General features: G+C 39.7%; 1 protein-coding gene across 7 annotated transcripts in view; it reads right to left on the bottom strand.

Annotated features, from left to right (window-relative positions):
- Window positions 1–13,632: 13,632 nt before the first annotated feature.
- Window positions 13,633–27,971, bottom strand: part of FAM135A (family with sequence similarity 135 member A) — a 51,432-nt gene continuing 37,093 nt past the window's right edge. For 6 of the 7 annotated variants that reach the window (XM_083607050.1, XM_083607046.1, XM_083607049.1 and 3 more), the window contains 8 exons: window positions 25,184–27,440; window positions 23,695–23,855; window positions 21,469–21,560; window positions 20,558–20,655; window positions 18,670–18,821; window positions 17,463–17,573; window positions 16,936–17,049; window positions 13,633–15,859 (listed from right to left, as the gene is read on the bottom strand). In XM_083607050.1, the coding sequence (XP_083463176.1) occupies window positions 15,654–15,859; window positions 16,936–17,049; window positions 17,463–17,573; window positions 18,670–18,821; window positions 20,558–20,655; window positions 21,469–21,560; window positions 23,695–23,855; window positions 25,184–27,440 (3,191 nt within the window). In that variant the 3' untranslated portion in view covers window positions 13,633–15,653. Of the gene's footprint in view, window positions 15,860–16,935; window positions 17,050–17,462; window positions 17,574–18,669; window positions 18,822–20,557; window positions 21,012–21,137; window positions 21,561–23,694; window positions 23,856–25,183; window positions 27,441–27,971 lie in introns of all 7 variants that reach the window. The other variant, XR_014546463.1, reaches the window with a different exon arrangement.

Raw genomic sequence — 27,971 nt, 5'->3', positions numbered from 1 at the left:
CTAACCATCTTCATTCGTATGTCTGGCCACCATAAAGCAATCCGAATAGTCTTACACTATTTCCAGAAAATGCACAGGCTTTGGTGAAGGTATTTGGTTCCAAAGTTACGATGCTGGCAGTCACCAAGAATGCTTCTTTCCTTTAAATTCCAATCCTGCTTAAATGCATAGATGGCATAACAGAGGCCCCCAGATTGAGAAGTTCTAGTGAAAAATGACAGAGGTAACTATTTAGGTGTGCTATGCTAGTTTGCAGCAGTTTTTATAAACTGCTACATATAATATAGTATATACATATTGTATGGGTGTATACAGAACAATTTATCAAGTTTGTAACTTGTTGAGTGTACGATTACATGGGGGGCTGGTCATCTGTTGCATCCACCTCCATGGTGAGAGTTTTACTGTGCCTTTGCTTCCCTGGTATCCAGGGAACGTTTTCATTGAGATGAGAAGGGTTCAGGCATGATTAAACAAGTCTGTTCACTTTGGGAGCAATCCTGTAGCAAACTCCACCAGGATGAACAGGTTAGGATTCAGCAGATTTCCAGCTGAATCAGGAGGTTCCTAGCTGAGCTGTTCACCGTATTTTTCCGTGTATAAGACACCCCCACATATAAGACGACCCCTATTTTTTGAGCCCAAAATTAAGAAATAAACATTTTAAACACCAAGCAAAACAACTTTGATATTTTATTAAATATTCAAAACACCGGTATATTTAGTACTGTATATTTAAACATCAAACAGTGAGGCAAGCTGTGTAATGGCGGCTGCTCCTGTCAGCTCAGTGTAACTCCACTGTAGCTGCAGCTCCAGCTCTCCTGCCTGTGTGGTGCACTTTCGTCTCAGTATTTACGGTATGTACCGTATTTACTCCATGAGCGCTGGCAGATGCGGACGCTGAGCAAGGCGCTGCGACTGCCAGGACTGCCTGAGTGAGTGTGCTGGGGGGGGGATGGGGGGGTCTGGGTAGCCAGGGGGCGGCTGAGGGAACTGGGTGGAAGGGACAATGTCCAGAGTGGGGGCTGCTGGGGTGTGTGTGAGTACCAGACCAGGGTTTGTCGTGTAGTGAGGGGAGGCTGGGGGGAAAGAATATGGATGGCGGCATGTATTTATTTATATATTTAATTGCAACATTCTGTGTATAAGACAACCCCCAATTTTAGACTTTAAAAATTTGGGGGGAAATATTGTCTTATATACGGAAAAATACAGTAACTCCTTCATCCTCTGCTTAGCCAGAGATATGCTGGCATACCTCCCCATCCGAGCTCAGACATGACCCAGCTAGCTAATCTGACCCTGGTGGATCTTTAGCTAGTGCAGACCCTATCTGAAGCCCATTCAGCTCCATCATGTGACGCGGCAACTCACTGTAAATTAAGCCACAAAAAAGGCGGTGTAACTCAAAACACTATTTTAAAGGCTTGTTTTTCCCCCTCTTTCAGACTTAGAAGACGAATGAGGTGTAACTTTACACCAGTTTGCTTTACACCAGCTTCTCGTGTATAGGATTACTCTGTACAGGGATGTCTTGTTTGCCCCTGTAAGTTACTGCCTGATACAGTTGCCTATAGCTATTCTGTGTGCATTATATATTTACTAAGCTTTTTGTGGTAAGAGTATAATTGACAGGCAGTATGGCAGGATTATATTTTACGGAGATAAAACACTACCGAAGCAGAAAGTGTTGAAACAAACGTTTTGTCAAGGAATTTTCTCTCCCGGGCTGACACAAAAATGCTTTAAATGTCACCATCATTTAGATTAGAAGCCCTGTTTTCATTTTATTGTTAATGCAGCACTCCTAATAATAGCCCGGTATTAACCAGGGCATTGTTATTTGCTTGCTAAAATGAGTAACTGCAACAAAATGCTATAAACTTAGCAGGTCATGTCACAACAAGAGTTGCAAAACCATTAATCTAAATGGCATAACTAAAACTCAGCAATTTCTCTCTCATTTACTCTTGTGCTGCCATCAGAGATGTATTTTACCAACAAAGCTCTAATGCCTGCTAAGTATCTTAGAAGTCAGAATGCAGACAAACATTTCCCCCCTCTTTCTCTAACTTTAACTCTTAGACTACATACAGTATGTATCTATAATCCTTTCACCAGAGTGGTGTACATTTCCCAAATGAATTACAGATGTTTGATCTAGGTGCAGTATTCAACACAACCTGCAGAAAATGATCAAATGCAGTTTATCAGCCATGTATTATGGTCTGACACATTCCTTGTTTTGCAGTCCTAGGATTTCACTAACCTTCTCCTTGAGCATTCACCCTAATTTGCTTGCACAAAGTTTATGCAGATCTTAGATTATGCTGGGTCTTTACTGAGCCTTCATTCTGATTTTAACAGGGAGGATATACAAAGAGAATTCCTTCTGATTTCCTTTACACCACATCTTGCACAAATGTTGGTTCAATCATATGCAAAAGCACAACACACAAAACAGAAAGCAGCTCAGTGATCTGCTTACTGCCTACTTATTAAAACAAGTGGTTTCTGCTAGAGGACACACCTGAGTCTTTTATATTCAATAATCTCACTGCATGGACTTTGCAATGGCACTTGATTGTAGTTGTCGCCATGGCTATCTCCTTTGCTAACTCATGGTCGACTTTAGTGTTTAGGTATATCTCCTGCAGCTTTTCCTTAATTTTCTCTAATCTCCTTCCACACAACACACAGTGTTAATAGGAGCAATGGTTGTGTGCTTCAATATTGTAATGTCCACACTGTTAGCTATTGTTCCAATTAAGAGTAGGAACAGCAACCAATAAGACACATGTACTGAATTGTGGGCCAGGGTGTGCCATTAAAAAAAAAGATGCTTAGCCATGGTAGCAAATTTCCCCAATGTCACTGATCATCCCCACAAGATAGAAGAGCCAATAGCACAACTGCATTCCAGAGGTTTTAAAAGCATTGTAAGCAGTGATTTGGTTTCCAGAGAAACTTAAATGAAATGAACATTTCCTGTATGCTTTCCTTCTGCAACCACATGCACCTACCCACTAAAAAGCCTGTTTACAAATGATCTGATTTAGTATTTTAATAGGGCACTGTTGATGGAGGGATGAGTTGCCCCAAATAGGGTGGAATTCCACCCGATTTGGAGCAACTCTTCTTCCAGTAGCCTTTTGTATCTTGTCCCACACTGTTCAGGAGGTCCCCTGACCTTTTGTAGAGGCACAGGTGACTGCGGTGGGAGAGACAGAAAGCTTTCTGTGAACTTCCTTAAGTTAGTATTTTGATATTGCACTTTGGGATAGAGTTGAATGATGGAGTGTCTCAACAATGGACGTACTACACTGAGGAAAGATTCTGACTTCTGCAAAACAAGCATCAATGTGTATTTTATGGGGGAGGGGAGGGAAACATACAGTCCCCAAAAAGAGAGACTGTAGTTTTGAACTAAAATGCTGTACTTTGTTCATAATTTCCAGTGATTTACATATCTTAATCTAATAGCTCATCTAATTTTAACTCCCTTTTGCAACTAAATTGCAAAAAAAGATTTGTAATCTTCAAATTACATTTAAAAAATATACAATACTGATATATTTTCCTTTCAGTGGTGTTCTACTTTTAGCTTTCTCCCTCTCCTTTTCACCAGTTTAGGATTGCAAAGGTCACAGTGCACAACCTAAAATGTTGAGCTTCCCTACACATCTGAAGTGTGACTAATTAGCACTTGGTGAAAGAAATTGAGAAACAGTTCAGTTTTTATAGTGCTTCTTTAGCCCAGGCAACCAGCCCATTCTGGCAAGAATAACACGATTCTGTGGTAGTTCTGAGCTTATATTAATCTCACTATAACCTTGATGTATACAGACAAAATTAAAAACCAGAGTATACTAAAAATACACAGAGAACAGCAGGGGAGAGAGTGGAAAGAGCAACAACCCCACACTTAGCAAGGTTTAAACCAATCCCCCTCATAACATCATAATTTACAAATTAAAATCTTAAACCACTCGGCTGCAGTCTCATACAGCTCACTAATACAGACACATTCTCTCTATACAAACACACTCTAGAGCTCCCCCACAAGAGGGGTTATTCTGGGTCAACCAGAATCCTTCTTCCATCAGTCCTTCCCTCCTGACCCCTGGAGGGATTTTCTTTTCTCAGAGCACTCAAGGATTCCTCAGAATTTATCAATATGCTTATCACTTGTGTGTGTTAGTTAGTTAGTTAGTTAGTTAGTTAGTTAGTTAGTTAAATAAATAAATAAATAAATAAATAAATAGTGAAATATTTATACTCCCCTCCTCATTCTCAAAGAACTCTCAAGAGCAACTAGCAATTAAAAGCAATAATCCATATTAAAAATATATATCAAGAAAGCTTGTTTCTTTGAAACCTGGACCTTCTTGGCAGCCGCCCACACAGACACATTTCTCTTTTGCCTCATTCTTTTACACAGGGCCCCTCCTCTCTCCTCGTCAGTCTTGTTACCTCAGTCACACCAAAACACTGCCTTCCCCTCAACTTTTCACCAGTCATTTCTCTTGGTTGCCTGGAGACTACTGGCTGGTTGCCATCACTTGTCCCCTTATTTATACTGCACATTCTCTAACTCCACTGAACCTTACATCCAAACAGTCTGATTTAGCCGACGTGTCAAACATATTACCCCATTTAAACAGCCAAGGTGTTATCTTCCTGCGGAGCAGGCTGTCAGTTACAAATCAGAGATCCAAATGGATTTTCATTTGTGCTTTTATTATATGCTCATTTCCATAGTTACATTAAAATAACGTAATAGAAACTTTCATCCACAAATAAGAGAGCTGAAGAGACACAACCTCACCTTCCTAGTTCTTCAAAATAGAAGGGAGCCTTATCTCATGTTTGACTTCCAAATAACTCTAGTCTTTGACCTCCGTTGTTTCTGTAAGCAATTAAATCTTGTACTGCCAATAAATAAGGCAGTTTTAGTGGAGTGAGCTAGCTACATACTATTAGAAACCAGCTCAAGGCCTCCTGCTAATTTCAAATATATTTCTTTCTGAAATACTCCACTTCTGAAGAAACTTTCAGTTCTTTGGTTTGTTAGAATGGCAGCACTTAAATGAGCAACTTTTATTACTAGCTAAAACAATAAATTTCAGATTTTTCAACCTAAGCTCCAGTTGGCACCAAGTTAAGTGTGAATATAGAGTTTTAACACAGATGAGCTTCATTAACTTAAACTTAAGCGTTGGAGCTTTTTAGTGCCATAAAATGTATTACCATAGCAAAGGCAGACTAGAACAATCTGTGATGCTATATATAATATGTTGAGTCATAAGCGTTATTTACTGGGGTTTGCTGTTCAGGATAGAAAGGAATCTCACTGGCATTGTTAAGTAATATGATCGGCAAAAGGCAGCACTTAATGGCCAAAAATTCATTCCTTGTTCAATGGCATATATACTTAAGTGTTTGTAACAGCTGCAGAAATTAAGGTTACTGAAGTACAAAATGGCTTCCTTAGTGTTATTGCACTTCACTCTGCTCTTCATCACCATAGCATAGACAAGAACCCACTTCTCCATCTTCTTACCTAATGAGTATTTTCCAGACAGAGAAGGGAGTAGGGGGCCATTAGTTTGTTTCAGTTTATTAGTCTGTGAAAAATACATAAAAATTTTCAAATGAAAAAATATATTACATCAAATCAATAGCTACTTGGTTCAGATTAATGACTATTTGCTGTTATGTGCCCAATTTTTTCATAAACTGTAAAAATGAAACGTGGCACAACAGGAAATCATATGGGAAATCTAAAACAGCTTAGGCCCATCACGTCAAATTTGGCAATGCCCTGCCAAATAGAGAGACAATATCTTCAGTGGCATCCAAATTGGAGTAGTTTGGATCAGTCATGCCCAAATTAGGGCAGTGTCATACCAAAGTCACATTTCAGTATACCATCTTGACTGAAAACGTTGGCCACCTTTGTGCCAAGTTTGGCAATGGTTATCCTGAGAGGCATCCAAACTTACAGAGAACAGATAAAGATAGACAAGTCACTTTCCAAAATATATAGTTGCTTAATTAATCAGAAAAATGTCCATAGAATGATTTAAAGGGGCAGTACTGGAATGGCTTTTTGTCAGCCCAAAGGCCACAATAAAGGAGTGCCATGGACTGGTTGGACACAGAGGAATGGTGGGAGGAACCAGCTGGGAATCAACCAAGGGAAGAAGGCTCAGAGCCTGGGGAGTGGTGGTGGGACAACAATGAGTGGTCAACAAGGAGAAGACTGGGAAGAGTTGTTGGAAGCTGAAGGTATAACAGGACTTAGTGAGCAGGGAGAGTGTGGCAGAGAGAGGTCCAGAATCAGAGGCAGAAGCTAAAGCAGGTGAATGGGAGGGAGGCCAAGAGACAGAGATGAGTCAGGCTGGTGAAGAGTCAACGGTGTCCCCCCCCCCTCCTCCTGTGACAAGCTCCACTCCCCACTGGTTTCCCAGAACCAAAAGAGGCATGAAGCAGGAGGAGCAAAGACAGGCATGCAGGCACAGTCTCCAACTGCTTGGGGAAAACTTCTGGAGATGAGACTTATATAAGACAGCTGTGGGGAGGTGGGGTCCTTTAGTCTTGACAACTGATCCATGGGGAAGACCTATTGGGGATGAGTACCTGTGCTCATTAGGCTTGACACTCTGCCAGGTCTGTGCAGTTTCTGTTCTTGCTCATAAGTAGTTAACTCTAATGTGCAGGGTGTGATTTACTGGCTCACTCCTATCAGACAGCCACCCCTCCAAGTGCTGCATGTCAAAAATAGGCATACTGGCACATCACATATACACAGACCACACACACTGATACACAAAGACAGACACAAATACACTCAGCAGATCAGACTCAGGCAGTCAGACAAATTTCTGTTCCCCTCAGTGGTACTGGGGAATAAGGCATTCCTCTGGCCTCAGTGCTGTAATGGGGAGTAAAATAAAAGGGATTTAAAGGTCTTCTTACCTTGCAAGGTAGCTTCTTCTCCTTCTGATGCAAGAAGATCTTAGGACTCAGGAGCTAAGACAGCATAGGTCAATTCAGACTACATAGGCTTCAGTTGGCTCTAGCTCCCTGAAAAGGTAACATCTCAGGTAGCTGCCTTAGCAGGGTCCTTTGGAGCTGTCCAAGGTCTTTTATACTTCCTGTTTGACTGGGACTCTTGACTGAATGCTTTCTGCTTCCTCCATGAGCCCACAGAACAGTTGGGTTTAAGTACAAAAGAATGGGCAACACGTAATTATCTACATCACATGATACAACAGATATTAACTGGGGAGAAAACACTTGCACAACCAAACTTTACAACATTAAAAAAACACAACCCAGTCAAATCTGATACCGAGAACTGAGAAGTCACACTGCTAAGAGTGGCAGCTGTTCTGATTTTCTTTTTTGGAGTGACTTTGGACGTTTGCGAGACCGTCAAAAACAAACTGTAGCATTTTGACCTAAGCTCACCAGATCTCACCTCTTTTTTAACATCCTAAGTGTCAGAAACTTAAAAACTATTGCAGGTTTTCATTTCACAATTGCAGTAAGAAGTCACGTTATCGGTTTATTTCTGCTGACTCTACAGCTTGTGAATGAGCAGAACCCCAGGGTCACTAGAAAAGCGGTGACTTTTGCCACCTCTAGAACACCTGTGAACCACAGAGTGGGACCAAGAGATGAGCAGTTACAAGTTCAGCATTCAATCATGATTATTGGTTGTGTGCCAGGGACCTTTCTCTTTGGCCCCAGTTCAGTTGGCAACTTTAAGATGGTAATGTTCCTTGTTTATCTTGGTAGTAATATAATGGGATTCCTGATCATCCTCAGACTAGGGAGCATACAAGGGACAGAAACAGCATAATAAAACAGAGGGATACAATTATACATAGTGGGGACAATAATTTAGTAAGAATACTATCATTCTCACAGCTGAAAGGAGGAGGTTCCTGCAACAGTAGGTCTGAGTACACGTATAAAGGTGGCGTTGCACACAGGTTTGCTTTTATTGGTCTCTACAATCAATATTTTGGATCTGTATACTGTGAATATTGAGGAATACTCAAAACCACTTCAACATGAAGCAGTTACTTTTTAAGACACACCATCATCCTCAGGAAGGGTAAAAGTGGTGAACATTTCCCTTGCACGTTTAAGGATAACTATAACAACGAACTGTGATCTTAGAACCGTGGAATTAGTATCTATTGTAGGGGTGGCTCTGAATTAAATATGCAAAGACACATGTGTTACATTTATGTCACTGTCCTAACTATGAAGCTGGTTTAGAAACTGCACTTAAGAACACAGTTGATGTATGTATGGGACAGGAACTTAAAATGCTATTTTGTTTACCAACAGCAAGTGGGAATAAACTACTAAAGTGGTTGTTATCAGCAATTAGCACTATGAAAGCCAGCAGGTAAGAATGCACCTGGAATGACCCATTCAAACCCATGAATAAAGCTGAGTGCCAAAAAGAAATACTGGGCTCTTAAGCAACAAGCCTCAGTCTGAAATATAGGAAAGAATATTAGTTATAAGACAGAAACAACACCAGTGCTCAGAAGTTAGGACTTCGCCTACTATTAGAATTAAATTAATTATGGAATTGATGGAAGGGATGGCAATGAGATAAAAACGTCCTAGGAAAATAACTGCGAGTGGCTCTCTCTCTCTCTCTCTCGAGTGAATGGCACCAAAGAGAAAGTAGACTAAGTGGCAGTTATTATGGTGCCAGTACATCATTTGAATGGCCACGGCCAAAAAAGAATGAAACACAAGCCTTTTAAGTGAAATGGGAAGCCAGAAAACTCTTAATCAATGAACTCATTATTTCCTGCTGGCCTTGGTCCAGTTCTAGCTATACATAGTTGCATAATACTACATGGAATGGCAATAGCTGGGCTGCAAAGCTCTAGTGGAATAATTGCAGAACAAGCTATAACACTGGGGCTAGATAAAGTACAAACCCACGGCTAACCTTTACTACATCCGCATCGTTAATCTGGGATCACTGGCCCCCAGAAGAATTAAATGGACCCCCATGCTCAATACAGAGCTAACTTATCTCCTCCATTCGGAAGACGTGAAGACCATCTACTCAGCCATTGTATCAGCTAATACCATGGACTCGTTCAACGAGTTATTAGCAAGACTAAAGACCTTCTTAACAACTGAGATACTTAATTCTGTTACAAAGCGGGCAAAGGATCAAGAGAGATGGTTTGATTTGGAGTGTAGACAAGCAAGGAAACGACTGAGATCAACCTATCGGAATTACAGAAACACCGGAGCACCCTCGCTATTTATGGCTTACATCTATTTAAGACGAAACTACAAACAGCTATTAAAGGTAAAAAAAACAAAAAGCTGAGAGATTGGCCTGGTGTAATTTAGTGAAGGCCTCGAATGAGAAAGACTCAACCTCCTTCTGGCGTACCATTATGGGCCTCCTGGGCCAGGAGCGGATTGGTCCTACATGTACTGTAGAACCCCAGGAGTGGATGAAATATTTTCAAAACCTCTTCTATGACGACAAAGCTCAGCACAATGATCCAAGTGCCTACTCTGAGAATTTACCATATTGGCCTCCTGTCTCCATAGAGGAGGTGGGGAAACTAATTGCCCAACTGAAAAACAACAAAGCCCCGGACATAGACCACATTCCAGCAGAGCTCATGAAGAACAGTATCAGTTGGTGGGCTCCTATAATGGCGTCAATATTTACATACATCAACAGGCATAACACCTGGTTGCTGGACAGAGGCAGTAATTATTCCAATCTATAAAAAGGGTCCTATGGCAGATCCAGCGAGCTATAGACCCATTAGCCTCCTTACTATCCCCAGCAAACTGTATGCCAAACACCTCCACATCAAACTAATTGACTGGATGGAAACTGAGGCAGTTCTGGCAGAGGAGCAAGCCGGCTTCAGACAGGGCAGAACAACATTGCTTCGTATTAGCACACCTCATTGACAAATACGTCAATAAAACACGTGGGATTCTATACGCAGCATTTATTGACCTGAAGGCGGCCTTTGACTTGATCTCACGAGTCAAACTTTGGGCTAAACTCAATGCTACCAACATTGACAAAAGATTACTATTCTTGATAAAAAGCCTATATAAAGACTCCAAGTTATATGTAAGAACCTCAGTAAATGGGCAACTAATTGGCCCTGTACCAGCCACCAAAGGAGTCAAGTAGGGCTGTATTTTAGCCCCGGCCTTATTCAACTTATATATAAATGACATGGTCAAATACCTAACATCCCTGGAATTTCATGCCCCCAAATTGGCCGAAAAATCAATTTCAGCGCTCCGTTATGCGGACGACGCGGTTCTCTTATCACGAACTAAAGTAGGCCTCAAAAGGCTACTAAGAGAATTCTTAGCCTACTGCAGGAGAGATCAACTGGTGGTTAATCACCAAAAAACCAAAGTCATGGTCTTCGCTAGGAGACACAGACATCACAGATGGGAGATGGACAATCAGCCAATAGAACAGGTCAAAATTTTCAAATACCTCGGAGTAGTTTTCCAGTCAACAGGGGCCTGGGAGGCCCATCATAAATATGCTAGGGAAAAAGCATCTCAAAGCGCCAAAATACTGTCTCGCTTTTACTTTACGAAGGGGGGCAGACATATCCCAGCAGCTCTGGAGGTCATTCAAGCAAAACCCTTGGCACAATTACTCTACGGGGCCCAAATCTGGACGGGAAATCATTGCCGCACACTTGAAATGGTCCAGTCTAAATTTTTAAGACAGATTCTAGCCGTTCCACCATGTGCACCAAATGCGGCCCTACGGCTGGAGACTGGCCTCCTCTCCGTCGAAACCCGGACCTGGTTAAGAACATTCAACTATTGGCTTTGCTTAAATTTAAACCCATCCGGACTACTACCTCTAGTAGCACGAGATGCTCATAGAAGTCGGTGGTCCAAAGTAGTGCATCAAAAACTACTTACATGTGGCCTCCAAGCACAGCATCTCCTGAAAATGAGTCTCCCCAAGGCAAAAACTATTATTGACCAGCGCATGAAGGATATTGAGCAGCAGAATAATCTGGCCTATATTAAGAAATTTAGTGCTTGGTACGCTTATCTGCCCCCCTCCCACTTTGATTTTCGGGCACCTTATTTGTCTACCTTAACCATTTCAAAACTCAGGCGGGCCTTTACACTGGCCAGACTAAATATGTTACCCTCAGCTGTTCTTCAAGGTAGATATCAAAAAATTTCATTCGAGAACCGGCTCTGCCCCTGTGAAGCTGGCTACGTAGAGACTGTGTCACACGTTCTCTTGTCTTGCTCCCTATATAAAGATCTCAGGGACGAGACCATCACGCCGCTCCTATCTGCCATCCCGGGCCGCTCTTGTGAAGCCAAATTGTTCTCACTCCTAGCCGACCAGAATAGCTCGACAACAGAGAAGGTTGCCAAATTTATCGAGAGAGCAATGAGACTGAGAGCTGCTATCTGAATGACATCAGTGTCGTCACCCGGATTCCTCGCCTAGGATCTTATTATTATTATCATTACGTTTTATTATTATTATTTTATTACCTCTGCCAAGTTTTAAGTACTGAGATTATTAATTTATCTGCATCTGGTTATTATTATCTTTCTCCCTGCCCTGACCATCCCTCCGAGGTTATATTTATATTTATAATCTTTCAATTTGGCTGGTCTATTCACTTAACTGACCTGGAACAATCTACCAGAGAAAAGGCCGCCGCCCATGGGACAGAGGGTCATGGATGAATGATAATCCAGCTTCTACCTAGGGTTTTAATAGGTCATAAGATTTTATGGTAAATATATTCGTAATGTATTTTTGTCGGTGTTTGTCCTTTGATGCTATGGCCTGTCGGTTACGCAAGTAAAGTCTTCAAACTGGGGCTAGATAAAGTACATATGGAACAATTAAATATGTACAGAAATTAATTGTGACCACAGGAGACTCAAAATGCAACAATGTGATAGTGATCCTTGTAGTCAAGTAAATCTACCCTTCTCTGCAGATGCATTAGTAGTATCTTTTGTACTCTTAAATGAACTGAAAAAGGAAACAGGAGCCTAAAGCAGACTCAACAGTATCAGTAAACAAGTATTCTTGTATCAGTAAACAACTTTGCTATCAGTAGCAAAATGGTGATGGAGATAGCTTATTTATTATTTACTGCTTTTAGGAAGAAAAAAAGACTAAATTTTACAAGCATGTTTTTTTAATAGGAGAAAATCTCAGCTTGAGCATCCTAGAAAGCAATATTGTTAAAACTCAGCAAAGGTATTAAAATGGGATCATGTTACTCTGTCTTCTGTAATAAAAGCAGCTGCCTCAAGCCAGTGGGAAATATGCAGGCAAAGGATTAATGTATACTTGGATCAAGCCCCCACTAAACTGCCAATTGTATCTGTTTACAACGATGTACAATTAGAGTTCGATCAGGGCCATTCTGAACAAATGTTGGGGCTTGTATCTTCTACCACAGCCCAAGGCCTGCTGCTGAATCTCTGCCTTAGTCCTACATATACAGAATGAGAATAAGAGTGAACGACAGAGTTGTGAAGGTAAGTAAAAAGTGTGTATATGTGGATGCAAACGTTTGAAGTAGTACCACCATATTACTTTCAAATACAGTGGTACCTCGGGTTAAGTACTTAATTCGTTCCGGAGGTCCATTCTTAACCTTAAGCACCACTTTAGCTAATGGGGCCTCCTGCTGTCGCTGCGCCGCTGGAGCCCGATTTCTCTTCTTATCCTGAAGCAAAGTTCTTAACCTGAAGCACTATTTCTGGGTTAGCGGAGTCTGTAACCTGAAGCGTATGTAACCTGAGGTACCACTGTACATTAAATTATGGCTGTATGCCTGCTAATACTCCGAACCACAGAGATCACGAAGAGACTGAAAAAAAAATCAAACATGCAATGAATCCTATCTTCCACTACAGCACTAGTAAATGTACCATTTGCAATCACAGACCAGGAGCAGCACCAATGCAGACCCAGCCTCTCAGCAGCAGCATCTCTGCCACATACTGGGACAGTGATGAGGTTCACCAGCAGAGTCAATCTGCCATTCCCACAGGTACACCTACACTGCACTGCCTTTACTACCATCCTGCTCTGGCATACAGACACAATGCTGCTGCTGGGAGGCCAGGTACACATCATTGTCCTTCACTGTCAACAGCTGCTGCTACAAACAGTGTTCACAGTGCAGTACTAAGTTGTTGAGCATCAGCTGATAATAGCTCATACTCAGAGCTGACCCGCTGAAATCAATGAACTTAATAGTTAGCTGTGACTAACCTGAGTCTAATGATTTCACTGGGTCTACTTCTGATTATGTCTTAGTTGAACACAACTTCAGAGGTTCAAGTGATTTCTTATGTGCAGAACACAGCAGTATGAAAAAATTAAGTCCCAGAAATTAAACCTAAAAGTGGGAGAGGGGGAATGGAGAATCCACAAGCACGTTCATGTACAGCCTGCTGCTTCTAGCAGACACCCCCCACCCTTAAGTATCATCTTAGGCTTAAGTCTAAGTTGCCTACACTTAGCATGAGAATTGTGGTGCATTACTTCCCAAGAAGCCAACAATGGAAAAAATGCACTCTTAGAACCATTCATTTAATGCACATACAAGGAGCCATATATTTTTGTGAATCAATATGCATAAGTACGCATAGCCATCACAACTGGTAATAGATAATGGTGCATTCCTATGCACACTAATTCAAGAGTAACTCCTTCTGAACTCAGTGGGATTTACTTCTGAGAAAATATGCATGAGATTGGGTTATTAGTGCAACAGGTAAAATGAACAAGCAGCAATGTCTATTAAAAAGACATCTCTTGTAAAAATAAAAAATAAAATAGAAAGTACAGCTAACAATTGTAGATTAGTCCACAAAATTAGAAACAAATACCACCTATAGAACAATTCACTGCTGGACATTTTGCAAATGTTTGAACGACACAGAAAAACAAAAGTTTCAACAGAGCCATTCAAAAACAACAGAGTTGAAGGTATATAAAAGCTGAGTGGAGTGTTTGCAATGTTAAGTATAAGCAACAAACTGTGACCTTGCTTACTAGAAACTATATATATTCCTCAGCACTTTGAAAAAAGCAAAACATTGCTTTCTCTCTGCATCTATTAGAAGTTTGCTCAATTTATTAACACCAGATGCAATACCACAATGCTAAAAAATAAACATGCACTAGATATACAACAAATTTATAATTTCAGAAAATCTGTTCCTTACAGTTAGCGAATACATGAGACCTTGGGTAAAATCCAGTGCTGCCATTTTACTCATAAAATCACTTTTGATCCACAGGAGGCATCTGCCGATGTAAGAAGGGGCGGGGATTCCCTTTCCTGCTGCACCCTCCTGTATGCCCCCTCCCCCAAGAAAAATGTTTCAGAGGGTTGAGACGCTGGGCAGAACAGGATGGAAGGTGGTGGTTGGCTGCAACAGGGAGGGGGATTATCCCTCCTGCTATTGCATCAGTGGATGCTTCCACTGGATCTATGTGAGCAGCACAGCACTACTGAATTTCACCCCTTTTCTTCACCTTTAAGTGCATTACCGTGTGAAACAGGTAAAAAAGAATGAAGAATATTGATCTCAATGCTGTTCAGCACCAATAAAAATTCAATAGACCTTTAACATTCCTGTATATTAAAAACATTTATCAGTATCACTAAAGTTTATCATTTTGTTCTGTTTCAAGATGCAACTGATTTCTATTTACAGCAGTTTGTTATCAATAAAACTTAATATTTAAAAATCTATATTCATAAAAGTATTGCAGAAATTTATAACCTTTGCTTTTTAAAAATGTACATACAAGGAAGTCCCGTGTAAAAGGTTCACTGAAGAACTGAACCGACAGAAGAACAATTTTATTAAACTTTGCAAAACTCCATTTGAAGGCAGCTCACATTTCAACATTCAAAAATCCGTAATTGCTGCTTGCTTATGAAAACTAAAGTTCCAGTAGTAAAGGTGGAAATGTAAACCATCATGCTATTGAGATCAGTAGAAAATGTAGTTTCTACAGGCATAGCATGTTCAGTAATGATTCTGTAGAAAACAGTTAGAATGTAGTGATATAACAAACAGGCGACTCAAGAGTGGTCTTGAACAGACCTACAGTTATTGTAGCTATTTTAGCAGCCAACAGTTGCTTTTTCCAGTTCAGCTTTCTCCAATCCCAAACAGGACAACCAAATTTAATACCTTCTTAGACTTGTTAAAATTTGGACTTTGTTTGGCATCCAAAGACTCCTAAAAACATTTACCTTTTGCAGTCTAAGAACCTGTAAATCCACCAACTTTACATACTGTGCTTAAATCTCAGTTCTGAAATAATTAGGTACCCAAAGTAAGAAAAATAGAAAAAAGTAGAAATGAACATTAAAAAAAAATATTGCACAGCCACATTACCTAGAAAGTAAAGTTGATGTTAAAAAAGCTCCTCACATGGACGATATAAATTACCTTCCATATAAAAAAGTATAAATATCTCTTAAAATGCAGCAGCAGCTACAGTTTAATATCACACATTATTTGATTCATCTGTTAATGAGGTAATAGCCAAGTCTGTGACAATGTGTTTATTCCTACTGGAAATATTTTAGGGCAGCAACAAGAAAAAACTTTTCTAAAAATATGTCCGAGTCCAGAACAGCAATGTGTGCAGCTCTTCCAATGAGGGAATCGGCTGTGTTTGGCAATGCACAATGCACATTATAACGAACCAAATTGCATTCCTTGTTTTGAAGAACAGGCAGAAGCAGATTCTGGATCATTTCAGCATATATTGGTCCTGTATATTTAAAAATAAAAAGTTGCATTATTGATTTATTCTGCTGAAACCTTCATATTCTTGCTTCCTATCAAACAACCCTCAGAATGTCTAACAGCAGTAATTAAAAAACTTCAGCGTAAAACAATCCATGAACACAAAACCTCAGCCACCCAGAGCAAACCCTCCTCCCAGCATATCAACAGGTGTTATTTTAGTATTTCAAAACTGTAAACCACCTTGTCTGCCTTGTAAAAGCCAGTATATGCATGCAACAAATGAACAAAAAAAATCCAGTGAGTTTAGCCCAAAGGCCTGATTAAAAAGCCAAGTTTTGGCTATCTTACACAATTGTGAGAAACAGATGGGCCAACTGGCCCTTTAGGGAGGGCATTCCACAGAGCAGCCTTTACTCAAATCCAGTCTCCTGCAGGAGACATTTGGCAGGGACCAGCTGGGAAAGGATGCCACAGTTAAAAAAACGTCATGTGCCTACACCTGACATACTTCAGTATTATATTTCTACACCACTTTTATCTTCCAAAGATCTCAAGGTGGTATACATGGTTCTCTCTCCCCCCCCCCCCGTTTCATCCACACAACAATCCTGTGAGGTAGGGTAGACTAAGAGATGGTGACTGGCCCGAGGTCACCCAGTAAATTTCATGGCTGAGTGGGGATTCAAACCCTGCTCTCCCAGGTCCTAGTCCAACACTCTAACCATTACGCTACAATGGCTTATACAGTGGTACCTCGGGTTACAGACGCTTCAGGTTACAGACTCCGCTAACCCAGAAATAGTACCTCGGGTTAAGAACTTTGCTTCAGGATGAGAACAGAAATCATGCAGCAATGGCGCGGCGGCAGCGGGAGGCCCCATCAGCTAAAGTGGTGTTTCAGGTTAAGAACAGTTTCAGGTTAAGAACAGACCTCCAGAACAAATTAAGTTCTTAACCCGAGGTACCACTGTATAATGGAAAGACAAGCAACAGGGCTTTTAAGCTGAACAAACCACACAAACTGAGTCATGGAGGAATATTCTCTTCAATGTTGTCTAAGGAATAAACGCCAAATTGCTTCTATGTACTGGCCATTACCTGTCTGTTTATCCTTCAAAGCTGTTTTACACATCTCAATACGAGCAGAATGATAAGGGACATAACGATCTTGTAGAGATCCTACTAATACTATGTTTTTGAAATACTGCAGACCTGGGGGAAGACAAAAAAAAAAGGTAAATCTAAAGCAATATACAGTATAACTAACACATACAGTTTTCATTCCAAAATGTATGTGAAGTAGCACTGAGCTTCCTGGGGGGTACAACATAAAACAGGTGTTGCATGTAAACGAACTTTCTTCTACTTGAGATTCCAAGCTTTCTATCAGTGCCATAAATTACTGCATTAAAAGGACTGGTATCACACCTCATTATTAGAAGACATAGGCAAACTTTAGAACACCTGCTTTAATTGAAAATCAGTGATTGCATAGGTACATGAAAAAAGCATTTTTATGGTCATGACTATCCAAGTTGTTTCAAGTTATCACGCTAATGTATAATTCAAAGTACATTACTAATTAAAAGCAACAAAATATTCTTAAAGGTTTCGATATTGCTTACCTGCCTTTTTACTAAGTTTGTACAAGAAAGTTTGCCGGGGGTCTGAATGATCTCGACAGGTCAACTGCAATAAAGACCCTGACTTTTTCCACTTCTGCATAAACCAGAGACCTGTATATTTATATACAGTACATGTGAGTATATACAGCAGAATCATAACAATATTTACTCAAATACTTAATGTGATATGTTACTGGTAACCTAGCCCCCAATTTATGTTCATTCCATACATCATCACAAGGATGTTCTATGCATTTCACAATTCACATCCTTTTAATGTGTTATCAGTGTACACAGCAGTCCATTGGAAGAATTAGCTGAAAGGTGTTAAAGGAATTTCATAAACAGAAACATACATACAAAAATTCCTGCATTGGACCTGCAGGATTATTTTGGTTCCCTTATATATCTCAAAATATTCAGTTTGTTGACCTTAGGGTTGTTTATTGTTCAACACTTCTAAAAATATTTTAGAATATTTATAATGTGAGGCATATCTATAAGAGAATTTACTATGCAGGGTTTAAAATGGAAAATGCAAATATTCACACTTCTGATCATTTGGAGAAAGGAATGTGTGTGTATATATATGCACAACCCTTCTCATATTCATGAGAAGACCTGTTTTAAGAAAAGAAAGCAAGGAGCCTTATATCTACCCTTTCCATCAATATAAAGAAGGGAAGGCCATCTATCATTGTTTAATCCCGGCTGCTCTATCTAGATACAGATTCTCTACCCATATACACTGAACAGTCTTGCTTATGTAGAGTTGGCATTTCAATTACAGAAAGGAAATTTTGATTGGCATGTCAGAACACTAATTTATTAACATTTCATTTTTGGACTGAAATAGTCCTCTGGGCTAAAGAACTCCATTTAAGAACTTTAATTTCTGAAATTAACAATGCCTGCTTATCTAGTAAGATTCTTGGTCTTATACCCTGTAGATCACTATTGAACGCCAATCGCTAAATTTATACCAAGAGCTTAAATTTAAAACTTCTTTGAAAATTATCTGCCAAGCTCTTTTTTAAAATCCCAAACATCCAGGTGTTTGTAGAAGATGCATTTCACCCTGTCTTTCCCATTCATTTCCATGAGAGAGAGAGAGAGAGAGAGAGAGAGAGAGAGAGAGGCAAGCATAACATATGTATTCACACAAACATCCATTGAACTTTCAACATGAAAAAATTTACTATTTTACCTGTATTAACAAGAGCACTGCTGTTGTAGAGTGTACCAAGATGTGGTCCAGACAGAGACAGGAAGGTGTAAAGTTTGCTGAGGTAAAATCTAAACCTAGGTCTTGTGAGCACTGAACGGATTATTAGGTTACCCAACGAATGCCCAATAAAACTGTAGAAGACAGGAAGTGGGGGGGGGGAGAGGGTGATTTATTTATTTTTTAAGTTTGCAAATGAAAACTGGTGCAAACAATGACCTATAAACAGCAACAAATAATACACATTTCCTGCAGATGCCTCTAAATCGGTGGTAAGGAGAATCCAGCCTGCAGGCCTTATTAAGCCCATCTCCCCTTTGGGTTCTCAAGGCCATTTTGGCTAAGCCATGGCCCCTGCCAATCACCTGACATCATGTGAAGGCAGGTAAAATTACAGATGCAAACAGCATTGAAATCTGGCCACATTCCTTTGTAGCTGCAATACAGAGGAATCTTAAGATGAACAGTTAAGATGGGTCGCCATAAACTTTATTATATCTCATAAATATATAAATACACACACACACACACACTAATAACATAAGACAGCAAAAACACATACATATAATAAATACTTGCATTATAATTGCTATACTTAGTATTTTACCGCATAGAAAAACTATTATATTCATCCACATTTATGCTATACTTATTTGTCATAAATTCAGTAAGAGGATTCAATTTATCCTGAATTTATCTTTCTTGTCTTCCTTCTCTCAATCTGATCAATTCCACTAGCTTGTTCACTGTAGCTACTTTCCCAGTTTTTGTAAACCATTTTTTCACTGCTGGTAGTGTCACCTATTTTTCAATTTCTGTGCAACAACCATTCGAGCAGGCTACTATTACTATCTTAACTCTTTGTGGTTTATTTGTGGATCTAAATACCTTAACAAAATTATTAGGGGGTCCAATGACAAAGCGTAAAATGTTATTAATGATACTATCTTTATAACCTCTCTCCAGAAGATTTTAATTATTCAACAGGTCCACCAGATATGTTCCATATCTGCCTTTAAGCGTTCGTGTCTCAAACACTTTTGGTCACTGAAATTTTTACTCGTTCCGTGTGGAGTCATATACCATTGATATAGCAGTTTGTAATGATTTCCTTGGATGTTAACACAAACAGACTGTGTTGGTTTCTAAGCAAAATGTTTTCCTTATTCTTGTTCAGAATTTTATCTATTATTGTTACCCATTCCCCCATAAATTTGTACCCAGATTTCAAAGTACTCAGAACCCTTTTCAGCTTTCCCTTGTTGTGATTTCTCCCCTGAAAACTTGAGAGTTAATACAGTGAGGTTAGGAAATAATGTAATTTGCCTCTATCGATCTAAGAAGTAAATGCCTGTACTGTAATATTATTAGCTATCAGGGCTAATAGCCACTTGCAGATGGGACATAAAACAATGATTTGACATGTACCCTCACGTTTTAAACAAGGGTGCTCTTGTTTAGGGTCCGAGCCATACCTTTGTTCATGATATCCATTCCATGCTCAGACCTCAGTTTTTGGTTTATTTTCTGACACTTAATATTACATGATGATGGCTGAGCATGTTCTCATTTAGTTGTTGTTTTTCTCCCCTTCTGCACTGGAGCAGATTTTTTCAGTTAGAGTTCTGCTCATGGAAACGAGCAATCACAGCTTTCCAATTTATAAAAGAGATATGTGCATGAATGTAACAGTATACGTTCTGATTCTTAAATTTATGTACAAAAAACTGTAATACGTGAATCAAGTGTGAGGAGATATAGCTTAGTAGTTTCTTCAAAATGTGTGCTTTACTTAAAACCCAAGATCATGGCTACAAGTTGCAGTTGGCTTTTCCGGAAAAACTAATAAAACACAAAATGGATCAATTACCTGATTTTTGAAATTGTTAGGCTGTAAATTTGAATATATTGTATTATTTCATCCAGAAGGCGATCTGTCATTGAATCAAAATCAGCAAATGTGTCATTCTGTGGGGGGAAAGTTCAGTGTTCTAAATGAATTCATTTCGCGATAAAACAAATTTTTAGTCATTTGCTCTGACATCACAGATAAGAACTATCAAAGATAATAAAGAGTAATCCCATGAAAGAAATTTTTTTTTTTTGAGGGAGAGCTACTTTTTGTACAGAGGATAGTTTTCTCACAGAGGATAGTTTGCTTTAAATGTCTCAAAACAGCCACGTTTCATATAAAGGCAAAACTATACTATACTATTTCCTTAAGAGGCTCTGTTTTCAAGACTAAGGCAAAATGTCTTAGAAGTATGTCTATGTGCAACAGCAAAGTAAGCTTTATAAAATAAAATTCCAAATTCTACAGCAGGCTTCCTCAACCTTGTTTTTGGCCTACTACTCCCATGATCCCTAGCTAGCAGGACCAGTGGTCAGGGATGATGGAAACTGTAGTCTCAAAACTTCTGGAGGGCCAAGCCTGAGGAAGCCTGTTCTACAGCTTTTAACAGCAAAACCACTCAAGCACAATGAAATTTTCACTTATTAGCATACAGTGAGAGAACTCTAGCAGAACACCACAGAATGTTCTGTGAAGAGTAAAAACAGAGTTATTTCTATGGTACAATCTTATGCCTGCCTACTCATAAGTAAGTCCCACTGAGTTAATTGAGATGGACTCAAAGGTACAGGATTGTAGCGGCAGCTGCAAGGTTAACTTTGCAACCTACGAAGAGATTAGTAACTAGAGATAAATCAGTCTATATGAACTAACCATAGGGTGTTGAATTAGAAATAATAACAATAAATCTTTTCAGCACTTGCAAATACCTGATTTCTCTCAGACATCAGAAAATCTATACGGCTTCCAGGAAGGCCAAGTTCAATGTAAGTCTTTACTAGTCTTAAGTCTGCACTATTACCTAAAATAAAGAAGTGAAGATCAGGTGTTTGAAATGGCTAGTTTCAAAAAATGTTAAGTTAAAATGCTTATGCGTCACATTGTACAAGTGCCAATTGTATTCTTTTAGTTTGAGACTTGCACTAAAATCAAAGATCTGCTAACTGCAATATAAACATTATTTTTGCTTCCAAATATAGAATATAGTGGGAAGCAGGTTTGATGGGTTATATTAGAATAATGGCTCAACTGATTACTTTCAATTTTGGCAGTGTGAGAATGGTCTGTGCCAAATTTGGGTTAAAAAGGGTAAGAAATGGCTTGTTTTGAATGAGTTAAAAGTTAAAAGTGGAGAGATTCCACCATGTTAACTAGTTCTGTGCATTTTTCTTCCATTGACTGTACTGGGTTGTTTTTCCAGAAAGATTCTGCCATTTGTACTGAATGTTTCAGGAAATCTGCTGCTTGTTTTAGGTTAACAGGCATGTCTAGTACAGTGGTACCTTGGTTTATGAACTTAATCTGTTCCCGAAGTCCCTTCCTAAACCAAAGCATTCTTAAACCAAGGCATGCTTTCCCATAGCAGCGGGGGACTCAATTTACACTCAAAAGGAAGTGGAACATGTTCTGCTTCCAAGGCAAAGTTCACAAACCAAAATACCCACTTCCAGGTTTGCAGCGTTCTTAATCCAAGTTGTTCATAAACTAAGCTGTTCTTAAACCAAGGTACCACTGTATGTGCTTTTACCCTTGAGTTGTGCAATATACTTTTCATTTTTATATTTAAAAGTCAACAGTTTCTGACCAGTCTTAGCCCCTGGGAGTTTAGAACCTTCTTGTTACTAGACAAGATCCTCACAGACCAGAGTTTACATTTCAAATAAGTCACGACATTAGAAGTTAGGTGTAAATGAGATGGAAAGAAGGAATGACAGGAGTTAAGACAAAACTGTTTGAAAAGCATTTTTGGGGCATGGTGATATATTTAAGGTGCACAGCAGCTGGATTTCTGATGGGCAGCTTTTGAAGGCACAGGACAGCTTTCAGGAAAAAGGAGGGACATTTCGGAGCAACTGTGAGACTGTGCTTTATTTGCTAAATTTCCTCCCACCCCCCACTCCCTGTTGCAACTTTTAAAGGTTAAGCTTGCCAATTGACTTAAAACCCTCACCTTTAACAAGCATACCATGTGCAGAAATCAGATGGTGTGATTGTGGAGCCTGAGACACAAGATGACCCCTGCTTATGTTACTCAACTAACCATTTGTTACAGGTAGAGAAGCAGCAAAAGCCAGTAAAAGTTGACAACTCCATTAGTCGCCAGAGCCTGGTTCTAAACCTATTCCATTTAAAATATTAAGTCACTTAATAGGCATATTAAATTGCATGTGAAATCATTCTTGTGTGATTTCTCATTAATAAGTGAATTCCTTCCTTTTTCCCATTGCATTTCTCATTTTCAATTACGCCTGATCAGAGAGTAGTAGGAAAAGCCTTCTCAAAATGTTATCAAATTCAATTAAGAAAAAATCTTTTAGTTTTAACATGCTGTGCTAAATGCTTTCCATGTGGTCGCACTGAGTGCAGGGGGAGCTACAATAATGTTGTAGAATGGTGTGTGTGAGATGTGGGAAAGCAAATTTTAGCATTACATAGGGCACCACTGAAATGTGAGAGCCCAAAGACTGCCACTGATAGCCTGTGGCATAAAGGGGATTTTTAAAAAATAACTTTTAAAAGCATGTTTTCATTATTCCTAAATGTACAAATCACCTAGGTTTAATAGTATCTTGCAACAGTGGCCTTCACAAAGATTTGTTAAGAACATAGTTCTCTTGACACCGGGCCTACAAAGCGATAAATGCTACCTGCTGAGGCCAGGAGATACAGATAGCATATCTATGCTTAAATAAACCTGTTTTTCTTCAGTATTATTTAAATAAAGCAGGGGTAACCAATGTGGTACCCCTCCAGATGTGGTGGACTACAATTCCCATCATCCCTGACCATTGGTTATATGGAATGATGTGAGCTGTAGCCCAAACAGCTGGCATCACATTGGCTACTTCTGGTTTAGTGCAAATTCACCATCTAAACCAAAACTTTATCGGAAACCTAAAGTATTTTCCAATCCATTATCAGCTGCTAGAACATACCATCTAGGCCATGCACACAAACTATGAGATGAATGCCATCATCTGAACTTTCCTCCTCTTCTGTGCTGAAATAAGGTACTGAAGATGCCAGTCTGGGAACATCACTATACATAAATCCAGGGAGCTGAAGTAGTTTCAGTTCCTCTTTAGCATGAAGGAATCTAAAACAAGCAGATTTTATTTAACTCAGTTTGGTAAATGCAAGTACGTTACATTCATCTGATTTAACTTGCCGTTCATCTATATTTAAAATTATAGCCCACTGCAAATCCAGTATCTCTGATCAGAAAGCCTTGAGAGTATGTGCTCACCAAATTACTTAAGGCCAACACATTCCCCACCCAAAATATGGCTTTTGCAATATAGCTACAGCCTAGGCCTTTGCAAAGTACTGCAATCCCATTTGCTATGCTGAAAAATCAATTAGTTACAACACCATACCACTCGCAGCAGTTCACAGCATTAGTGACAGATAATTCCTCGTGGCAAAAATGCTTTAAAAAGGCGATAATCTCCATACCACCTTCAATTTGAATCCTCTAGCTGCTGTTTCTATTCCAGAAGCAGCACAGGCAATATCTCTGTCACATTCAGCAAAGATCAATACCTGCACAAGGCTGCAGACCTTTGCACAACCATCTTGGTTTGCAACATTTCATGTGACCATGTTGTATTGGTATTGTGCTATGCTGTGACAACTATGTCACTTGCAGAAAAACCCAGGAGATTGAGACTTTAATAAGCTGCTTAGAATTTAAAAGTAATTCCTGATGCTCCAATTCATGTCTTATTTAGCAATCAGGATGCAATTCACGACCAAAAGCAACACCCAGCAAACCATCTCTGCAGAAATGGACCCCATACTGAAAACGCTGAAGCTGGGGGCCAAACGAGTTGTGAAGGTTGTAACATGGTTTGGCACTGCACAGTTGGGTTTTAGAAAACAAAAAAATAGCCAGCACCGGGGGGCGGGGGCGGGAAATAGCCAGCACCAGGGAAGCTGGATTGCATCTGTGTCATGGCAAGATGGGGGCTTTAACCTTTTGCCCCTACCATGGTCCCAAGCAGAATTGGACCACCCCATGTACTTGCTATTGGTATTAGTTGGAATCTTCCTCCCATACGGAATTGCAAGCTGCGGTGTATATGTATAGTGTGCTGCTAGAGCTTTTTTTTAAATTTCGTGATGAAACAAAGGTCAAGAACATATCCAAGGTGGATTATACTTTCATTCTAGCAGCAAGTCCACTCAATTCAACTCTGTTCAAAATAATCTTCCTTCACGGGTGGATCACAGTCCTGGTCATTATGCACATACCTCAAAACTTTCATATATTTTAATGTGGAAATAACCTGGAATTCTAGGTGCAAAATGAAGAAAACAGTAGCAAACAGCAACCAAACCCAAAAAATAAAATGCAAATGAAGTTTGTATATTTTCCTTTTAAACTGGGTTTTAAAAACAATTGTTTTAAACCATAGCACTTACGCTAGCTTTTGTGGCTTGGGAGAATACTCGTACCAGGAGACAGAAGAAGCTGTACTGCAGGACATGCTGCAGGGCTGCTTGAGAACTGCATTCGATTTGTCTTTCGAAGACCATAACACACCACACGGATAGCCTTTCAATGCAGTGGGAGCAGCCAAACTACCTGGAGCACACAGTGGAGCCACGTCTGTTGCCTCCTCAAAAAAATCACTATTCAATATTTCTGTTATAAAAGGTCCCACAAATGATAGGTCAAGATCCTCCTCAGCATCATTTGTGGCTCCATACAAATTACTATCATCTGCTTCCTCAAAATAACCATTTTCAACCATGTCTTGATCTTGCTCCTCCTCTTCCTCCTCCTCTTCTGTTGAAATGGAACAGATTGTTCCCCTTTGAGGGCTAACTGTACTGCTATTGTCAGCAGAATGTATTTTGGAAATATCTGTACTGCTTTGATTGCCAAAGTAATTTTCTACAAGTCCTTGCTTCAGCATATCATTACCTCCTTCCGAGGATACGATGTTCGTGCTTGTGAGATTTTCATCTTTTGCAGCTGACAACTGATCAGACAGTTGTTTTTGCTCTAAAGAATCACATTTTCTTTCACTTGGTTGCTTCACACTGCCCTCTGGATAACTAGACACTGAACCTGAAACAACACAGGACTTGCCCAGATAAACAACTCCTGAAGGAATTTCACTTGCTTTTTCCACACTGTGCAAGTTTTTATCAAGTCTTTGGGAATCATTACAAATTGCACCAATATTCAGTTGCAGGTTGTGAGAGTTCACATCCTCAGATGTACTTTCATCAAGTTGTAGTGGACATTTTTTATCTGAGGATGAGGAAGGCAGAAATGTCGTTTCGTTGCCTGAATACCCTACATACTGCTGTGGCAAAACCTTTGTTTCTTCACTGTCATCACATGTTGTCAACTCAATTGCTCCCAGATCTAAAACAGTTTTGCTATCACTTAATTGGCATTCAGGTACATCGGATATCTTTGAGTTTTCATCAGGGGACAGATCATCATCAGAAGGCAGAGAGTTTATTGATGTCAGGGAGGACTGTATTTCACTAACAGCACTCGTACTTTCAGTGCAATGACTCTCTACTGGGTTTTTAATATTATTATCTGGTTTAAGCAATAGTTGAGGAAATATTCTTTCATTGTTGCATGCACTTTGCCCTTGAGGAGTTTCAAGAGCCACATCTGTACTTGGATGCATTGCAAAAGAACTAGGTTCACTTTCTACACCAGAATCCGAAAACCTAGATGATGCATAGGTAATACTAACATCAGGTAACTTAAGTACGTCTCCACCTAAAACTGCAACAGAAGTTTCTTTTGTAGATTGAATGGGCAGGTTGGTGCCAACCCTTGTGAAGGAATCCTCAGTATGCTGGAAGTTTGTTTCTTGTGCAACTTCCTTTTCAAGCTGTGGTTCTTCTGATTTAGGTTTTCTTTCGCATTCTGAACTTTCAAAGGTGGGCTCCTGCAAATTCTCTCTACGTGAGCCTTCTGTCTGTAATCCAATACGAACAAAAACTTTATCTCCTCCACAAATATTCCTACAATATGGTTTTACTTCTATTTTTGTAACCCCCGGTGAACCAAACGAGTCTTCAACAGTACTTCTGGGGGTCAAGCTGCTGCCCCCATGAGTACCCCCAATGCCTGCTTGGAGGGTATCAGATTTACCCAAAAGAATTGAATTTGCACAATGAGAGATGATAGAACTGGGGTGGCTTTCCTCATTCCCTTCCAGTTTGGCAGTTCTTTGTTCAGTTCTACATGGTAAACTTCTAAACTCTTTCTGGCTGATTTGCCTCATTAAGTTCTTCGCATCGGAAGCATGGCCACCAACTGCAGAATCCAGCCCTTCTTTCTGGTCCAATGAAGGCATACCTTCAAAGCACTTTGAGACGTCCTCAGGTACTGCACTTTTCAAGCATTTGTAGCCTACGAGGACTACAGAGTCCTTAGAGTTTTGTTTTACTAATTTTTTGGGATTTTCAGGTTTCATTGTTTTCATCAATTTAGTAACCTTAACTTTGGATTTGTTTGCCTCTTGACATTGCACTTTTGCAGACTTTGTGAATTGTTTTTCACTTTCTGAGTGCCAAGCATGGGAGGCAACTGAAGGTCTGTTTTTCAAATCCGGGCTAGCCATAAAACTTTCTTCAGAATCTGGTTTATCCGGCTTCTTGGAGTCAGACTTCTGATGAGCTGTCAGCCAGGGTACATCCATCTCTTATTTAAAATAAAAAGGCAAGACAATGTAACTTATTATACACCTGAAACTTTTACTAATTTGCAGTTTATAGATTTAAAATATGAGCAAGTGAAGAATGTGTTTCAAGAGCATTCATTTATCTCTAGATAAATAGGAAACCACATTATATTGAATCAGACCATTATTGTCTACACTGACTGGTAGCGCAGGGATTTCCCAGCTCTACCTGCAGGTACCAGGGACTGAACCTGGGAACTTTTGCATATAAAACATGTGCTATACTACTAAGCTATGGCCATTCTCCAGACTCTCATCAACCAATAAATAAAGCAGACAATTTATGCATTTTTAAATATTAATTAGTATTTAAATATGCTGAGTTCTAGGGGAAGGTGGTGAACTTTTCACATTTGCAATAGGTTTTTTTGAGACTTCCCTTGTAACTGTCGTACCATATAGTACCATATACGACCTGAGAAGATTCTCTCAAATATCAGGTTAGGCCCCCAATGCAGCAAAAGGACTGGCAGCGAGAAATGGAAGCCACA

This window comes from Podarcis filfolensis (assembly GCF_964270895.1).
Source record: "Podarcis filfolensis genome assembly, chromosome: 3".
NCBI classification, from domain to species: domain Eukaryota; kingdom Metazoa; phylum Chordata; class Lepidosauria; order Squamata; family Lacertidae; genus Podarcis; species Podarcis filfolensis.
Note: the sequence above shows the minus strand (reverse complement) of the source record. Positions and strands in the feature narration are given on the sequence as shown.